At 44.2% G+C, this 18,699-nt stretch overlaps 1 protein-coding gene across 1 annotated transcript in view; it reads left to right on the forward strand.

Moving 5' to 3' along the window:
• Positions 1 to 18,699, forward strand: part of LOC132826396 (VPS10 domain-containing receptor SorCS1-like) — an 815,604-nt gene that overhangs the window by 531,102 nt on the left and 265,803 nt on the right. The window contains exon 6 of the mRNA XM_060842288.1: positions 1,685 to 1,758. Coding sequence (XP_060698271.1) covers positions 1,685 to 1,758 — 74 coding nt within the window. The remainder of the gene's footprint in view (positions 1 to 1,684; positions 1,759 to 18,699) is intronic.

Consider the following 18,699-nt stretch of genomic DNA (forward strand, 5'->3'; position numbering starts at 1 on the left):
TGGAATCTATCATGATGGGATGGTCTACACCTGAACTGTCCTCGGGCTGTTGTTCTTGCAAACCACACAATGAGGCAAGTAGAGTGTGTTTTAAACTAAATTGAGGGGGGACAAGTGCCCAAAGTTATGGTGAATCAAAGAATAGGAAAAGTGAAACCGTGGAAGGAATCACCATGAGGAGTATGTATATCTAATTGTCCTGTTAATTCATCTCCGTTATTACACATGCAGTGCACAACAAAGCCTTTCAATTTATTTTTTTAACCTTGTTTGCCGTCTTAACTTTATTTTGCACCATGCCTCATTTGCTGATCCTCCTTATTTCTTATGCATCCACTTTGCAGTTTTCTGTCTTTTGTGTCACGTCCACACCCTCCCCTCCCCACCACCCTATCCCCCTACTTAGGTTCCCATTGTCCTTGTTGCAATAGCAGTGTCATCATGCAGCAACAACACAGGAGTCACAATGGCTGGTGTGGAGTGGAGCTCGATGTCATCAGTGTCCATGTGAGAATGAGCCCAGTGCTTTCAAATCATGGCACCAGTGGGCAGTGTGTAGATGAAACAAATGTTTAAATCAATCACTGTGGAACACCAGAGGAAATGGTGCGGGAGCAGAAAGGGGAGCCATTGCAAACAATACTCCAGGTAAAAGTTGCCAAGAAATGCAGCAAAAAACAAAATCATTCAATGAATTAGGATCTGTCCTGTTCTTGGCAATCAGAACATTCAATCATGAAATGGGGATATAGTCCATATGCTGGTAAATGGGACTGGATTAATTTAGGATATCTCATTGGCATGGACAAGTTGGACTGAAGGGCTTGTTCCCGTGTTGATATGACTCTCTGACTCTAAATGTGGACAGGAAGTCCATGCTACAGAAGCTGTTAATAATGTGCTGAAACTAACACATCAGATTATATTTTATCAACCTTATCCTTCCAGCTCCATAAGATGATGGTCATGATGTCAGAACAAATGTATTATTACATGGATTAAAACGCTGCAATGTTAAAAATCACATAATACCAGGTTATAGTCCAACAGGTTTATTTTTAGATTCCCTCCAGTGCAGAAACAGGTCCTTCGGCCCAACAAGTCCACACCAACCCTCCGAAGAGTAACCCACCCAGACCCTTTCACCTACTCCATACTAATGCATCTTTCACTGTGAGCAACTTAGCAGACAGGCACCAAGGCTGGAATCGAGCCCAGGTCCCTGGCGCTGCAAGGCCACTTTGCCACACTGGTTTTCAGGGTGCTGCTCCTTCATCAGAGCTCTGAAAACTAGTGCTTCCAGATAAACCTATTGGGCTATAACCTGGTGTTGTGTGATTTTTTTACTTTGGGTAAAAAATGAGGTCTGCAGATGCTGGAGATCACAGCTGAAAATGTGTTGCTGGTTAAAGCACAGCAGGTCAGGCAGCATCCAAAGAACAGGAAACTCGATGTTTCGGGCATAATCCCTTCATCAGGATTTTTTTACTTTGTCCACCCCAGTCCAACACTGGCACCTCCAAGTCCTAAAATTCTGGAGTAATTTTATATTTCATTGGTAATCTTCTTTTGTTTTTCTAACAGGAAGCAATATAATCCTAAAAAAGGCAAAGAAAATGGAACAGTTTGGGCATCTCTGAAATGGTACTGATACCTTTGGTATTTCTCCTTCCTTGTTTTACAGTTGTACAGCTCCAGTGACTTTGGAAGGAGGTGGCAGCTGATTCATGAACGAATTACTCCAAATCGGTTTTACTGGTAAGAGCTCATTGAATCTGTGTGGGTTAGACATCTCCCAACAATGGAGGTAACAGTGCATCATAAACGTGAATCTTTGTCCATCAATATAATGGAGTTGGATACAAATCTGGCATGTCACAGACACCAGAGACCCTCATATCATGTTACAAAGCAGGAAACATCCATTCAAGTCACTGAGTCTAATTTCATTTACCTATTCAACTCTCATCTCTTCAGTCAGCTTGCTTATCAAGTGCCTCTCCTGTATAATGCATGTCAGGGTTTTAGGAGGAGTAGCACATGAAATAGCATGAGGGAACATCAGTAAATGGAGTGTGTTTTGTAACTATAGAACAACTGAGTAGTTGACCAAAACACATTCCTGTTTGGTGAATATTTTATTTCCACTCCACGTAAGGAAGTTTTGTTTCAAATGCCCAAATCCTCCCAGAGCAGCAATCGCAGCTGGATTGCAGCTAAATTCTGATTTTTTTTTACCCAAGAACCCCTGGGCTATGCATTGCTGACCAGGGCTTCATGAAATAGCAGGGCTGTCATATGAGGACAGATTGGATCCAATGGGCCTGTATTCTCCAGAGTTTAGACAAATGAGAGAAGATCTCATTGAAACATATAAAATTCTGATAAGGTCAGATAGATTGGATGCAGGAATGATGTTTACTCTGGATTGGAACTCGAAACCAAGGTCATGACTTCAGGAAATGGAGTAGGATTAAGATGGAGAGGTATATCTTCACTCAGAGGGCGATGAACTTGTAGACCTGTCCACCATATAAGGCTGTGCTGGTCAAGCCACTAAATATATCGAAGGAAGGAATAGATAGACACTAAAGGACGAGGGGCCGGTGTGGGGGTTTGATGTTGAGGTAGAGCATATTGAGATGGTGGGGCAGGCTGAATAGGCTTAACCAACTACGCTTGGTCCTATATACCATTTTCCTGTGTATTTTTCAATCCTGGTCTCCTCAGAAATGTGAAGGATAACTGAAATTGGAGCTGAAAATGTGTTGCTGGTTAAAGCACAGCAGGTTAGGCAGCATCCAAGGAACAGGAAATTCGACGTTTCGGGCCAGAGCCCTTCATCAGGAATCAGCCCTTCCTGTTGAAGGGCTCTGGCCCGAAACGTCGAATTTCCTGTTCCTTGGATGCTGCCTGACCTGCTGTGCTTTAACCAGCAACACATTTTCAGCTGTGATCTCCAGCATCTGCAGACCTCACTTTTTACACTAACTGAAATTGGAGCCCTTGCTCACCATGAAGGACCACCAGGAGCCAAACCCGTGCCCCTTTTTTTACACTACCAACAAGGTGGCACAGTGGTTAGCACTGCTGTCTCACAGCGTCAGAGACCCGGGTTCAATTCCAGTCTCAAGCAACTTTCTGTGTGGAGTTTGCACATTCTCTCTGTGTCTACGCGGGTTTCTTCTGGGTGCTCCGGTTTCCTCCCACAATCCAATAGTGTGCATGTTAGGTGAATTGGCCATGCTAAATTGCTCGTAGTGTTAGGTGAAGGGGTAAATGTAGGGGAATGGGTCCGGGTGGGTTGTGCTTCAGCGGGCCGGTGTGGACTTGTTGGGCCGAAGGGCCTGTTTCCACCCTGTAGGTAATCTAATCTAAAAAAACCTGGTAAATGTATTCCTACACCACACTGAAATGTGTGTTAATGAGTGAGGGTGAGGGAGGTGGATGGATGGGGAGTGTGAGGTGTGGGTCAGTGGGTAGGATGACCACTGGAGATAAGGATGGTTGTGTAGAGTGATTGCTGGTTGAGTTATCGATGGTAGGACTGGTGGGGTAACATGGAGCTAGTTGGCAGGACAGTAAGTAGGTGCTTACCAATACATACTGCTGTGCTACTCAATTGAAATCATCACACCATTGCACTTGCAAAAGGTGTTGGCACAGAAAGCATGATGGCATTTTAAGTGCTTATCCATATACTCCTACAATGTTGCAATAATACCTGCCTCCACCACCCTCTCAGGCAGCACATTCCACATTTCTACCACCCTCTGTATGAAAAATAAATTCTGAAAATCTTCTCTAAATTTAAAATCTGATTGAAGATTTGTAGCTCGGGTATCTTCTCTAAATTACCTATTCCTCACCTTAAGCTAATACCGTCTGGTCTTAGAATATCTGCCATGGGAACAGGTTCTCATGGTCTACCCTGTCTATGCCTCGCATTATTTTGTAGACCTCAATCAGAACCACCTCCCATCCCACCCACCCCCACCCAACCCCAGCCCACCTCAGCATCCAGGGGAATGGGATTCAAATTCCACACGATGGATGGTGAAATTTTAATTCGATGAATAGCAAGCCTAAAGGTGACAGGTAGACATTGTCAACTGCCACAAAAATCCATCTGGTTCACTAATGTCTTTGTAGAGAAGGAAATCTGCCATCTTACCCGTCTGACTTACATGTAACTCCAGACCCACAGCAATATGGCTGATTCTTAACTGCCCAGTGGGCAATTAGGGATGAGCAATAAATACTAGCCTAGCCAGCTACATTACCTCCAGCGAACAAATCGTCTAGGCCATTGGTGAGATCACACCAAAAGTACCATGTATAGTTCTGGTCCCTTTATTTAAGAAAGGGTGCAATTGCACTAGGGAGTGTTCAGAGAAACCTTCACAAACCTTGCAATGTTTACTTGACTGATTCCTGAAATAAAGGGGGAATCTTATGCAAAGGGATCTGGGTGGGTATATGTACAGGAAAGATTTAGAGGGGTATTGGCCAAATGCTCACAAATGAGACTAGATTTATTTAGGATATCTGGTCGGGATGGACAAGTTGGATTGAAGGGTTTGTTTCCGTGCAGTACATCTCTATGACACTAACAGGTTGGGCCGGTTGGGTCTGCAGCCCTGGGAGGTTAAAAGAATGTGAGGTGATTGTCCATAAGATCCTGAGGGGATTCGACAGAGTAGATGCTGAAAGCATGACTCACCTTGCAAGACAGACTAGAGCAAGCAACACATTTTAAAAAATCAGGATTAGCCTATTTTGGATGGTGATGCAGGGAAATCTCTGAATGTTGTGACTCTGTGGAACTCTTTCTCAGAGAGTGGTGGAGACAAGGACAATGAGTAATTTTAAGGTAGAGTTGAATAAATTCTCAATGAACAAGTGAGTCCCAGGTTATTAGGATAGACAGGAAAATGGAGCTGAGACCACATCAGATTACCTGGTATAGTAGCTCCAAGGAAGTAATGGTCTGTTCCTATTCCTAAATAGGTTATTCAGATGTCCTTTATAGTAAAGCATGGAGCAATTTAGTAATGCACTCTTTGAAGTGGGGTTTGAAAACAATTATATTCCCTTCTCTGTTATATTTTTGTGGCATTATTTCACAAAATTAACCTTGACAATATCTTAAAGAACCATGCACAGCCAACATTGATGTCTCTGAACTCTCACAATGATGTCAAGATTAAAGTGGTGCTGGAAAAGCACAGCAGGTCAGGCAGCATCCGAGGAGCAGGAAAATCGATGTTTCGGGCAAAAGCCCTTCCTGCTCCTCGGATGCTGCCTGACCTGCTGTGCTTTTCCAACACCACTCTAATCTTGACTCTAATCTCCAACATCTGTAGACCTCACTTTCGCCTCTCCCAATGATGTGTCTGCCCTTTAAAGGTGGATAATTTTAGAGAAGAAAATTATTCCTTTGTCATTGTAATTATATACTGAGCATTGTATTTTCATCAAAAGAAGCACTTTGAAGTCTCCTGGTCCATTATCACTTTTGTAAGAACATTCTGTTAATGATTACTGTGTAGGTATAAATAATACAATCTTGTATCTGGTGGATAAAATATGCTTTTCAATTTTACCTCTATAAAGGTTTAATTGTGTTTTTAGTAATTTGAAGAGATTGTAAAGCTGCAGTGATAACGTGGAGGATGAATCAATAAGGGGCATATTGCATTAATCTTCTGTACCGATTTTAACAAATGATAATAGGGATGTACGTATGCGAGAGGATGAGATGGGACAAATGAGGAAACTGAGTGTAGAAAAAAAGACTCATTCTAGAAAATAGTCAAACTCAGGAAGGAAAAGGCTGTGGGTCATGGTGCATGGCTCCCAGCATTTGGAAGAAGTCACCAGGACGATGAGAGCAGCTGGAGTCGCAATGTTCCAATGTGCTCTGTGAAGGCAGTAGCATTGTGTTCCTGTCACTGGGTTAGTAATCCAGGAGCAACGCAAACCGGCTTCTCACCACTCTCAGATGGGATTCCCAACTTCCTATTCCAGACCTGCTCACTGAGTCTCTTCAAATAAAAGTTAGTTCTTCACTGATCCAAATCTTTCTTACATGCGCCTGGAGTATACACGTTGATGTTCTGGCAGAAACACTGTAGCAGTTTTATTTTGGTCCATGTAAACTGTTTTATATCAAAGTCCTGAATTTTTTAAGTTGCTGGTGAGCATGCTGGCAGTGTGAATATTTCCAAAGGTTTTACTCATTTAGAATATTGTTGCTTGGTGCTCATCATCAGTTTCTAGCCCATTAGGGATGGGAGTCAGAATACAACCTCAACAAAACAAACAACTATGGATGCTGGAGATCTGAAGCAAACAAAAAAACAGAAATTGCCAGAGAAACTCCACAGGTCAGGAAGTGTCTGCTGTGAAAGGAGAGTTAATGGTTTGAGGCTGTGAAACTTCTTCAGAAAGTTATTGCTGTGTGTGTCCCTTCTTCAGGAAGCTATTCCCATGGTTATTGCCTCTGGCGTGAAGTGAACATAATTTTTTGCGTCTCATGTACTTGTTTGAAACATTTAAGTTCTGGAGGAGACTGTACCCAGTCAGTGTGGAAAGAAGAATTCCTCTTGTGGAAGAACCTATAACCAAGGTGACTTGTGAAAAATTAGGCTTAGCCATCCAAGATAGAACTGAAGAGAATTGCTTTTTATCTCTCACAGAGAGTTGACAGTCTTTGGAACTCTTCCTCAAGCAGAATTATTGAATATTTCTAAAGCAGAGGCAGGTGAGATCATGGTTATCAACAGGTTAGGCAGGAATGTTGAGGTAAGAGTTAGACCAGCCACGATCTTATTGAATGGCGGAGCAGGCTTGAGGGGCCAGATGGCCTACTCCTGCTCCTAATTTGTATGAAGTGACACGAGTTGTTCAGTGGAGTCTTTTTGCTCCAATTCTCTTCCTGTTCTTTCTTTTTTAGATATTGAAGCATAAAAAATGCCCAGCAAGTTCGAACGTAATTCTGGCACCCCCTGCAAACAGGACATTATTGTTTGCTAATGAGAAGTGACCTCACAGTCATTGGAATTATTTAGTTTGAATTTATTGTCTCATCGAAACGATGGCGTCCATTGTACTTGTTTGTTCCAATATCTTGGGCAGGACTTTGTATTTTGGGTGAAGACCTTGATGTCAGGGAGAAATACAAGCCCTAACTCCCCCTTGCTCTCACGTGATAGTGACCAAACCGGGCAGAATCAATTCCTGGTTAAAGCACAGCAGGTTAGGCAGCATCCAAGGAACTGGAAATTCGACGTTTTGGGCCAGAGCCCTCCTGATGAAGGTCTCTGGCCCGAAACGTCGAATTTCCTGTTCCTTGGATGCTGCCTAACCTGCTGTGCTTTAACCAGCAACACATTTTCAGCTCTGATCTCCAGCATCTGCAGACCTCACTTTTTACCAGAATCAATTCCTGAGCAGAGGAAGCACTTGCCATGCCACAGTGAGCAGGATGTAGAGGTTAGAGGGCCGGTACGATCTGTAACTTGTCCTTTGACCTTTAAAGGTGCCCCTCCTAAATAGGAAATGGACACAGCTACTGTGCCACCCAAACGCAAGGTGACCTGTAGCTGTTAAAGGTTGGCAGTAAGGAGGAAGTGATGGTGATGGTGATGGTGTGCTTCGTGGAGGCACAAAGGATGGGTACGTTGGGAAGAGGACTTAGAGTCTTCATGGAGCACTGGCCCCTATTCTTCAACTCGGAGATTATCTCCAGGTGACCACTGGGCTACTGATGGCACAAGGACCTTGACATTGAAGGTTCCTGCTGGCCACTGACCAAGGATCTGATTGGCTGTATACTAACTGTAACAGCTTTCCCTTGACTATCCTCAGTTCTACCTCGAGGAAAATACCTCAGGGGCAGGATGGTGCTGCCAGACCTGCACAGTCATGTCTCCCTCTGCTGCCATCCACCAATTGAAACAAAAATGGAGAATTGTTGAAGAACCGAGGGAGACCATTTGGCCGACCATGCTTACACTGGCTCTTCAGCTTAATGGCATTCATTGTTCTTATCACGATTTTGCAAAATCAATATTTTCAGGTTAGAGTTCAATTCCCTTTTAAATGCTTCAAATGAACCTACCTCTGACACACTCTCAGACAGTACGATCTAGACCCTCACCCCTCACAGCACAAAGTTTATTTCTTTATTTCTCATATGATAGTCTCATAAGGAATTCTTTCACCAATTGTTTTAACTATCAGCCCCTCTCTTTCTTGATCCTTTCAGTTTCACCCTTTCTACTTTGTCCGGGACCTTATGATTTTGCACAGGTGTATGGAGTCTCCTTTCCAGCCTGATTTCCGGAAGGGGAACAGCCCAGTTTTTCAAATCTCATCGTAACTGAATTAGTTCAATGTTTATTTTTCTCTGATTATGGACTCCATCAATAAGCTGGTTTATTGTCTCATGCTGAGGTTCAGGCACCATCAATTACTGCAGCATTCACCCACTCTCCAGCCTCCACCCCAAACCCCCAACCCTCCACACCCTACAACCCTACCCTCCATCCCCCCCACAGTCCATCCCCTCCTACTCCCACACCCATACCGTTCACCGCCTCCACCCTCTCCAACCCCCATGCCCCCACCCTCCCACCCTCCAACCCCCACACTCCACCCTCCACCCCTCCAACCCCAACACCTCCACCCTCCACCCCCTCCAAACTCTCCATCCCCACACCCCCATCCTCCACCCCCTCCAACCCCTCCACCCCTACACCCCCTCCAACCCCTCCACCCCTACACCCCCACCCTCCACTCCCTCCTACCCCTTCACCCCCATCCTTCAATCCCCCCACACCTCCACAGCCCTCTGCTCCTTGACACTTTTGTTCATTTTCACCAGGATCCCACAGAGAGGCCTCATTAGTTTTATTTCCTCTGTATTCCTTCTCAATCCATCATTGTCTGCTTTTCTAAGACTTTAATTCATTGATTTTCACAAACATCTTGCTACAATTGTCAAATATGCCAATGTGAAGATATGTTAAATACTTTAGATTGCTTACCAATCAGTCCTGTAGAATTACTGCAGGTATTGTACTTGTTACTGCGTGACCTTGGTCTCTGTTAAAACAAATCAATGTGACATTGGACCTGTTCCCAAAATTCAGCAGGCACAAATGTCTGTAAAAAAATAAACTCATCAGTACATCATGAATATAGTGAGGAGTTTCAAACGAAGGGCATTTTAAATCTGCAGAATTGAGATACCAGGTTCAGCTGTCATGTCCACCCTTTATTCCTGAAGGTCCTTCCAGAAGACAAGTCAGCTGTAACTGTCGTTAATAATATTGCAGCCAACTTCAGCAAACCATTCTGATTGGGTTACACTTAAAACAAAAGTTATTGCTTTCAAGAGGGTTCATGGGGAGAATCTAGAAAAAATTAGCAGAAAAAGAAGTTGCAATTTTTTTTTGGTGGCTTTTCTCAAACATGGTTTGGTCAGCAGGAGTCTGAGTTAACCTATCAGCCCAGGAGCTTTCTGGCTCATTCTCTGCCGCTATTAAGCATACCTAACTTGTTATTTCATCCGTTTCTTTTTAAAGGTGAGTGAACTACCTGGAAGGAAATAGCACAAATTTACGTCAATTTGTGACAGGTGAACTGTTTCTATGTGCTATGTAATGACAAGTAGTGTCAAGTTTCAAACCAAATTTCAAAGATTAAATGTGGTTGGGACTGTGCTGCAGTTTGACTGTGTGCTTATACCGCAGTTCAGGCCTGAACTGCTGTGCTCTTCCAGCACCACTAATCCAGAATCTGGTTTCCAGCATCTGCAGTCATTATTTTGACCCTGTGCGGTTATACCTACCTGCAGTGTTACAAATGCTGTCAATGGATTATTTCTGATTATAAAATATGCTTGTTTCCAACCTACAGTAAGCCAATGTGACAAATCCAATTCACACAAACAGCCATGTTCACTCCAAGCCAATTTTGGGATTGGTCAGGACGGTTAAGGCACAGTTTCACTGGTGACAGTAGCCCCAGTGAACAATTCCCCAATTTCCCATTCTCCATGTGTCAGTGCAGGACAGCACCTGACCAGGCAGGAAAACTTCACGGTGTGACCCTGGTTTCACTTAAGCACATCCAAATACATCATTGAAACACAGACATATTTACTCTCACCCCAGAGCCCACTCAAATTCATTGGAGAGTTAGTCATACACATGAGCAGCACGTGAGAAACATTTTCACCAAAAGTCTATTCACATTTTGTGAATGCTATTGCTACAATAAGCTTTTTGTATGGTTGCAATGAGCCTAGTTACGCAGGGGCACCAATCAGATTTTGTAGAGTCCTTCCCGGAATGACTCTCTGATGTTAAACTTTGGGAAAGGTAGCCGAAGACAATTTGCTGCGTTTTTCACAGATGAAGTTGGCTGTTCAAAAGCTGTACATGGCTTTGAAAATGCAGGTTGGTGGGTGTAGTTTCACTGCTGTCATTCAGTTATTAAAATGCTATTTTTATAAATGCTTAAATTAAATTTGCCTGTTAGTTCTGAAAACCTCTTTCACTTCCAAGAGTTTCAAGCCTTTGAGTAAATTAAAGGAGGAGATGGACAGGCGTTCAATGTGTAATGGGGTGAAGGGTCATGGGGCGTGGGCAGGAAAGTGGAGTTGAGACTGAGATGACATCAGCCATGATTATATTAAATGGTAGAGCAGGCTCAAGGGGCTGAATGGCCTCCTCCTGCTCCTAGATCTTATATCCTTAATTCCAGAGCATAAGACCAAGGCAGTTTCAGATGTTACTGCCAGTTCAGTGGAATGTGTAAAGAAAGGAATAAAAGTAGGAAATGCTAGAGAAACTCAGCAGGTCTGGCATCAAATAGACAGAGAAACTCCACAGTCCTGACGAAGAGCCACATGGATTTGGAACATTAACTTTGTTTCTCTCTCGACTGATGCTGCCAGACCCTCAGAGTTTCTCCAGCAATTTGAGCTTTTATTTCAGATTTCCAACATCCACTGCAATTTTCTTTTATTTGTTTAAAGCTTGGGTTGGCAGGAGGATAGAATGGCAGGAGCAGATGAAGAACTGATGGAGGTGACAGAGGTTGAGAGAAGGAGGGCTGTGGAGGAATTTGAAAACAAGGATGAAGTTTTAAAACTGAAGTGTTGAGCTTGGTGTCAGCTGAGAGTGATATCGGTAGGCCAATGTCATACCATGGAGTATATATTTCTGTCTTGTAATGGAAATGTGGGACTATACAAACACGATGTACAGCCCCTTTATCAACCCAGACTGAGTAGCTCAAATACTTTTTGTTAGCTGGTTATAGAGTAAATTTGAACAATCACAATGGATAGCACACAACTTATAGTCAGTAGTAATTTCGAGCACTTATAGTTGGTAACCTGGTGGTAAATTTATCCAGTCAATACCTCATATCGGACTGCCTTTAATGTTCTTGATCCCATTTTTATTCCACTAACAGAGCAGGCTTTCACTTCAACAGCATTGGAATATAAATGAGATAAGTCTAATGGTTTTCCTCACATAGAACGCTCTCCAGGCTACTGTTATTTACAAAACTTAAAATTTAACATTGTTGGACAGCCTTTCCACTTTCATTGCCTTGACTTAATCAAATTTCTACCTAGGATCTGTTTACCTATTTTTCCTGCTTTCTCCACTACTCCGTTTCCCTACAAATAATTATCCCAGTTTATTTGTGATGGCTGGGTTTAATTTTAGGTTTAGAATGTTTTAATTCTTGTTCCCAAAATACATTGCTATACTGTATATATTTATGTGTCTTAACACACCCACTCTCCAAGCCTCCTCATGCGTTGTATTGCATTACTTTTTAATCATTTGCTACATCTTTCCTTTACTCTCATTGACAAAATTTGTTATTCACCCTGTTATGTTCATGCTTGGATTGTTTATATTTACACAGAAAACAAACTTAGCTCCATTATGGGCAAGGAGAAAGTGAGGACTACAGATGCTGGAGACCAGAGTTGAAAAATGTGTTGCTGGACCCTTCGGTCCAACCCGTCCACGCTGACCAGATATCCCAACCCAATCTAGTCCCACCTGCCAACACCCGGCCCATATCCCTTCAAACCCTTCCTATTCATATACCCATCCAAATGCCTCTTAAATGTTGCAATTGTACCAGCCTCCACCATTTCCTCTGGCAGCTCATTCCATACACGTACCACCCTCTGTGTGAAAAAGTTGCCCCTTAAGTCTCTTTCATATCTTTCCCCTCTCACCCTAAACCTATGCCCTCTAGTTCTGGACTCCCCCACACCAGGGAAAAGACTTTGTCTATTTACCCCTATCCATGCCCCTCATGATTTTATAAACCTCTATACTCAGCCTCTGACGCTCCAGGGAAAACAGTCCCAGCCGATTCAACCTCTCCCTATAGCTTAAATCCTCCAACTCTGGCGACATCCTCATAATACTTTTTTTAAAAATTCACTTGCGGGGTATGAGCAGCACTGGCTGGGCCCAGCACTTATTGCCCATCCCTAGTTACCCCTTGAGAAGGTGCGGGTGGAGCTGCCTTCTTGAACCTCTGCAGTCCATGTGCTGTAGGTAGACCCACAATGCCCTGAGGGAGGGAATTCCAGGATCTCGCTGCAGCTTTTCAGCATTTTCTCCAAATACTGACAACTTTATGTCATCAATCATAATGTCTCGATCCGATTTCTTGTGTAAGAATTTTTCAAATGCTTTTGAGTTCCATGCAACTTTCTCTGATTTAAATTCTTGCATGGGATGTGCGTATCACTATCAAAACCAATATTTGTTGCCCATTTCTAATTGCCCTTGAACCAAGTGGATAGCTGGGCCATTGCAGAGGAGAGTTAAGAGTCAACCATGTTGCTGTGGGTCTGGAGTCACATGGAGGCCAGTCTGGAGAAGGACGGCAGATTTCCTTTCCTAAAGCACATTAATGAACCAGACTGGTTTTGCATTGTTGCCATTGGACTAACTTCTAATTTCAGATCTTACTGAGCTCAAATTTCACCGAATGGAATTCAAGCCATGTCCCTAGAACATTGACCTGAGGTAGTGGATTATTAGTCATGGTACATTACCACTATACCACTTTCCTCCTTTTTTTTAAAAGAGTCCGCAAATGTTTTTAATAAGGCAAAGAACTACGGATTTGGAAATCTGAAACAGAAACAGAAACAGCCGTTGTGGAGAAACTCAGCAGGTCTTGCAGCATCTGTGGGGTAGGAAGTAGGCCATTCACAGGAGGTTCCAAAGCACCAAAGATGACACCTAGGCAGGGGACAAAATGTCTGCAAATCAACTTCACAGCTCGGTGACCATACCCACAACAATATCCTTGGGCCATTCAGCCCATCGAGTTGCTCTGCCATTCAAACATGGCTGATAAGTTTCTCAACCCCATTCTCCTGCTTACTCCCTTAACCCTTTATCCCCTTGATACTCAAAAACTTATCGTTCTCATTCTTAAATATACTCAATGACCTGGCTTCCACAGCCTTCTGTGTTGGTGAATTCAAAGGGAGCATTTTGGGCCCAGTAACAAAGCTTGTTCTGAAGAAGAGTCACTGGTTCTGAACAAAGAACAAAGAACCATACAGCACAGGAACAGGCCCTTCGGCCCTCCAAGCCTGTGTCGATCCAGATCTTCTATCTAAACCTGTTCCCTATTTTCTAAGGGCCTGTATCCCATTGCTCCCTGCCCATTCATGTATCTGTCTCGATACATCTTAAATGACACTATCGTGCCCGCCTCTACAACCTCTGCTGGCAACACATTCCACGTACTACCATCCTCTGCATAAAGAATGTGCCATGTATATCTCCCTTAAACTTTTCCCCTCTCACCTTTAACTCATGACCCCTAGTAATTGAATCCCCCACTCTTGGAAAAAGCTTCTTGCTATCCATCCTGTCTATATCACTCATGATTTTGTTGACCTCAATCAGGTTCCCCCCTCAAACTCAGTCTTTCTAATGAAAATAATCCTAATCTACTCAACCTCTCTTCATAGCTAGCACCCTCCATACCAGGCAACATCCGGGTGAACCTCCAGTGCACCCTTCCCAGAGCATTCACATCCTTCTGGTAATGTGGTGACCAGAAGTGTACACAGTATTCCAAGTGTGCCTGCCAACGCTTATGTTCAATACCCCGTCCAATGAAGGAAAGGATGTCATTTGTCCTCTTGACCACTCTATCAACCTGCGTTGCCACTTTCAGGGAACAATGGAGCTGAACACCCAGATCTCTCTGTACATCAATTTTCCCCAGGACTTTTCAATTTACTGTAGAGTTCGCTCTTGAATTGGATCTTCCAAAATGCATCGCCTCGCATTTGTCCGGATTGAACTCCATCTGCCATTTCTCTGTCCAACTCTCCAATCTATCTATATTCTGCTGTATTCTCTGACAGTCCCCTTCACTATCTGCTATTCCACCAATCTTAATGTCATCTGCAAACATGCTAATCAGACCACTAATACCTTCCTCCAGATCATTTATGTCTATCACAAATATTCTGAAATGTTAGCTCAGCTTTTTCTTCACAGATGCTGCAAGACCTGTAGAGTTTCTCCAGCAATTTCTGTTTTTGTTGCAAATGTCTTTCTCATGCTCCACACAACCCAGGATTTGCTATTTCCATGAAATGGAATGACATTAATTTACTTTTCAGGGTATGGCTTGAGATTTCATCTTTCTCAGAGATGTAAGCTAATTAAATAACAGCAGCAAAGAGAAAAAAAAAACCATCAACTAATGACCTTTTGTTCATATTCCATTGAGCAATGACCCTTTATAATTTTGAAACATGTTTAATTAAAACCTCGTTATCAGTTTACTTAAAGGAGCCCAAGAAAGTTGAGGTGTTAATGACTTTTCTTCAGAACCATCAATCAGGAAGAAGGATGAGAATGAGAAAGGGAATCCCAGATAGAGATGACATTTAGTATGAAAGATAAGAGGCAAATGAACATAGAAAATGTTTACAAAGCAAACGTAGAAGTATGAAAAATTAAACATTGGGAAGCTGCAAAGTTTATTCATTAGGGTACTAATCTGACTCAGACATCATTTAATAATCAGGAGCTGTTCCTGATTTCACAGCCACTGTGACAATAAGGATTCTTGTGGGATAATGGTGGTGTCCCGATCTCTGAACCAGTAAGCCCAGGTTCAACCCCCAGCTGTTCCAGAAGTGTGTCATAATGACTCCAAATGTGATTAATTTGTAACGGGCTTGTCTGGCACAGTGGTGGTATCCTTATCTCTGAACCAGGAGGACTGGAGTCAGATCCGATCTGCTCCAGAGGTGTTTCATAACCTCTCTGAACAGATAGATTAGAAAATATCTATCATTATGAGTGTGCCTTATCGTCCAGCTAACCCTTTCAGGATACCCACTGCACTTTAATAATAGAAAAGGGACAATAAGGATTCTTGTGGGGCAGTGGTAGTGGCTCCACCTCTGTGCTAGGAGGCCCAGTTCCAAGTCCCACTTCAAGTCATTAAGGTCGAGAGCATAGAAAAAGGCCCTTCTGCACATCATTTTACACCAGTCATAACCAACCACCTAACTATTATAATCCCATTTTCCAGCACTTGGTTCATGACCTTGTGTAAATAGGTAAAAACAATGACTGCAGATGCTGGAAACCAGATTCTGGATCAGTGGTGCTGGAAGAGCACAGCAGTTCAGGCAGCATCCGAGGAGCAGTAAAATCGACGTTTCAGGCAAAAGCCCTTCATCAGGAATAAAGGCAGAGAGCCTGAAGCGTGGACAGATAAGTGAGAGGAGGGTGGGGGTGGGGAGAAAGTAGCTTAGAGTACAATGGGTGAGTGGGGGAGGGGATGAAGGTGATAGGTCAGGCAGGAGAGGGTGGAGTGAATAGGTGGAAAAGGAGATAGGGAGGTACGACAAGTCCGGACAAGTCCTGGGGACAGTGCTAAGCTGGAAGTTTGGAATTAGGGTGAGGTGGGGGAAGGGGAAATGATGAAACTGTTGAAGTCCACATTGATGCCCTGGGGTTGAAGCATTCTGAGGCGGAAGGTGAGGCGTTCTTCCTCACCCACAGCTTCTAACCTCATAGTCCGGGAACCCCGCACTGTCCGGTTCTACCTCTTTCCCAAGATCCACAGGCCTGACCACCCCGGCCGACCCATTGTCTCAGCATGCTCCTGCCCCACTGAACTCATCTCTACCTACCTCAACACTGTCCTATTTCCCCTACTCCAGGAACTCCCCACATACATTCGAGAAACCACCATGCCCTCCACCTCCTTCAAGACTTCCGTTTCCCCGGCCTCCAACGCCTCATCTTCACCATGGATATCCAATCCCTCTACACCTCCATCCGCCTTGACCAGGGCCTCCAAGCTCTCCATTTTTCCCTCTCCCGACATCCCCAACAGTACCCTTCCACCGACACTCTCATTCGTTTGGCCGAACAGGTCCTCACCCTTAACAATTTCTCCTTTGAATCCTCCCACTTCCTCCAGACCAAAGGGGTAGCCATGGGCACCCGTATGGGCCCCAGCTATGCCTGTCTCTTTGTTGGCTACGTAGAACAGTTGATCTTCCGTAATTACACCAACACCACTCCCCACCTCTTCCTCTGCTACATTGATGACTGCATTGGCGCCACCTCGTGCTCCCGCGAGGAGGTTGAGCAATTCATCAACTTCACCAACACATTCCACCCTGACCTTAAATTTACCTGGACCATCTCTGACACCTCCCTCCCCTTCCTGGACCTCTCCATCTACATTAATGATGACAGACTTGACACTGACATTTTTTTTCAAACCCACCGACTCCCACAGCTACCTGGATTACACCTCTTCCCACCCTATCTCTTGCAAAAATGCCATTCCGTATTCCCAATTCCTCCGCCTCCACCGTATCTGCTCCCAGGAGGACCAGTTCCACCACAGAACACACCAGATGGTCTCCTTCTTTAGAGAACGCAATTTCCCTTCCCATGTGGTTAAAGATGCCCTCCAATGTATCTCGTCCACATCTCGCACCTCCGCCCTCAGACCCTACCCCTCCAACCGTAACAAGGACAGAACGCCCCTGGTGCTCACCTTCCACCCTACCAACCTTCGCATAAACCAAATCATCCGCCGACATTTCCGCCACCTCCAAACGGACCCCATCACCAGGGATATATTTCCCTCCCCACCCCTTTCCACCTTCCACTAAGACTGTTCCCTCCGTGACTATCTGGTCAGGTCCACGCCCCCCCTACAAACCACCCTTCCATCCTGGCACTTTCCCCTGTAAAACCTGTGCCCACACCTCCTCCCTCACCTCTATCCAAGGCCATAAAGGAGCCTTCCACATCCATCAAAGTTTTACCTGTACATCCACCAATATCATTTATTGTATCCGTTGCTCCCGATGTGGTCTCCTCTACATTGGGGAGACTGGACGCCTCCTAGCAGAGCGCTTTAGGGAACATCTCCGGGACACCTGCACCAATCAACCACACTGCCCTGTGGACCAACATTTCAACTCCCCCTCCCACTCTGCCGAGGATATGAGGTCCTGGGCCTCCTTCACCGCCGCTCCCTCACCACCAGACGCCTGGAGGAAGAACGCCTCATCTTCCACCTCGGAACACTTCAACCCCAGGGCACCAATGTGGACTTCAACAGTTTCCTCATTTCCCCTTCCCCCACCTCACCCTAGTTCCAAACTTCCAGCTCAGCACTGTCCCCATGACTTGTCCTACCGGCCTATCTCCTTTTCCACCTATCCACTCCACCCTCTCCTCCCTGACCTATCACCTTCATCTCCTCCCCCACTCACCTATTGTACTCTATGATACTTTCTCCCCACCCCCACCCTCCTCTAGCTTATCTCTTCACGCTTCAGGCTCACTGCCTTTATTCCTGATGAAGGGCTTTTGCCCGAAATGTCGATTTCGCTGCTCGTTGGATGCTGCCTGAACTGCTGTGCTCTTCCAGCACCACTAATCCAGAATCATGACCTTGTATGCCTAGTGTTTAAATTAGCATCTCTGGGCAAATTGATTAGAAAAAGGACAATGTTAACTGATCTTAGTTTGACTCAACATAGAACATCGAAACGTACAGCACAGTACAGGCCCTTCGGCCCTCGATGTTGTACCGACCTGTGAAACCAATCTAAAGCCCATCTAACCTACACTATTCCATTATCATCCATTGACTGTTTAAATACCCTTAAAGTTGACAATCCACTACTGTTGCAGGCAGAGCATCCCACACCCTTGCTACTGAGTTAAGAACCTACCTCTGAGAACTGTCCTAATAATATGTCCAGTGCAGAAATGGGGGATTACTGTATTATTGCAGAGAACGTCTTTTGAATCAGATGTCAATCAGAAACACTGTCTTCTCTCTGATTTAAGCGCAAAAGATTTTCAGGCTCAATTTTGAAAAGGAATGGTGGAGTTCCTGCCAGTGTCCTGACCAATATTTACTCCACAATCAAGATAAAGTCAGATTTTCTTACCCCCATTGTCACATGGGTGTTGTGGGATCCTGCTATACATAAATTATCTGACATCACAAAAGTGGCTACATTTCAAATATGCTTTATTGACAGTAATGTGCTTTGGAACATTATGAAAAACACTTCAACAATGCAAATTTCTTTCTGCTGTGTCTCTTCATTCG

Source organism: Hemiscyllium ocellatum, chromosome 22 (assembly GCF_020745735.1).
Source record: "Hemiscyllium ocellatum isolate sHemOce1 chromosome 22, sHemOce1.pat.X.cur, whole genome shotgun sequence".
NCBI classification, from domain to species: domain Eukaryota; kingdom Metazoa; phylum Chordata; class Chondrichthyes; order Orectolobiformes; family Hemiscylliidae; genus Hemiscyllium; species Hemiscyllium ocellatum.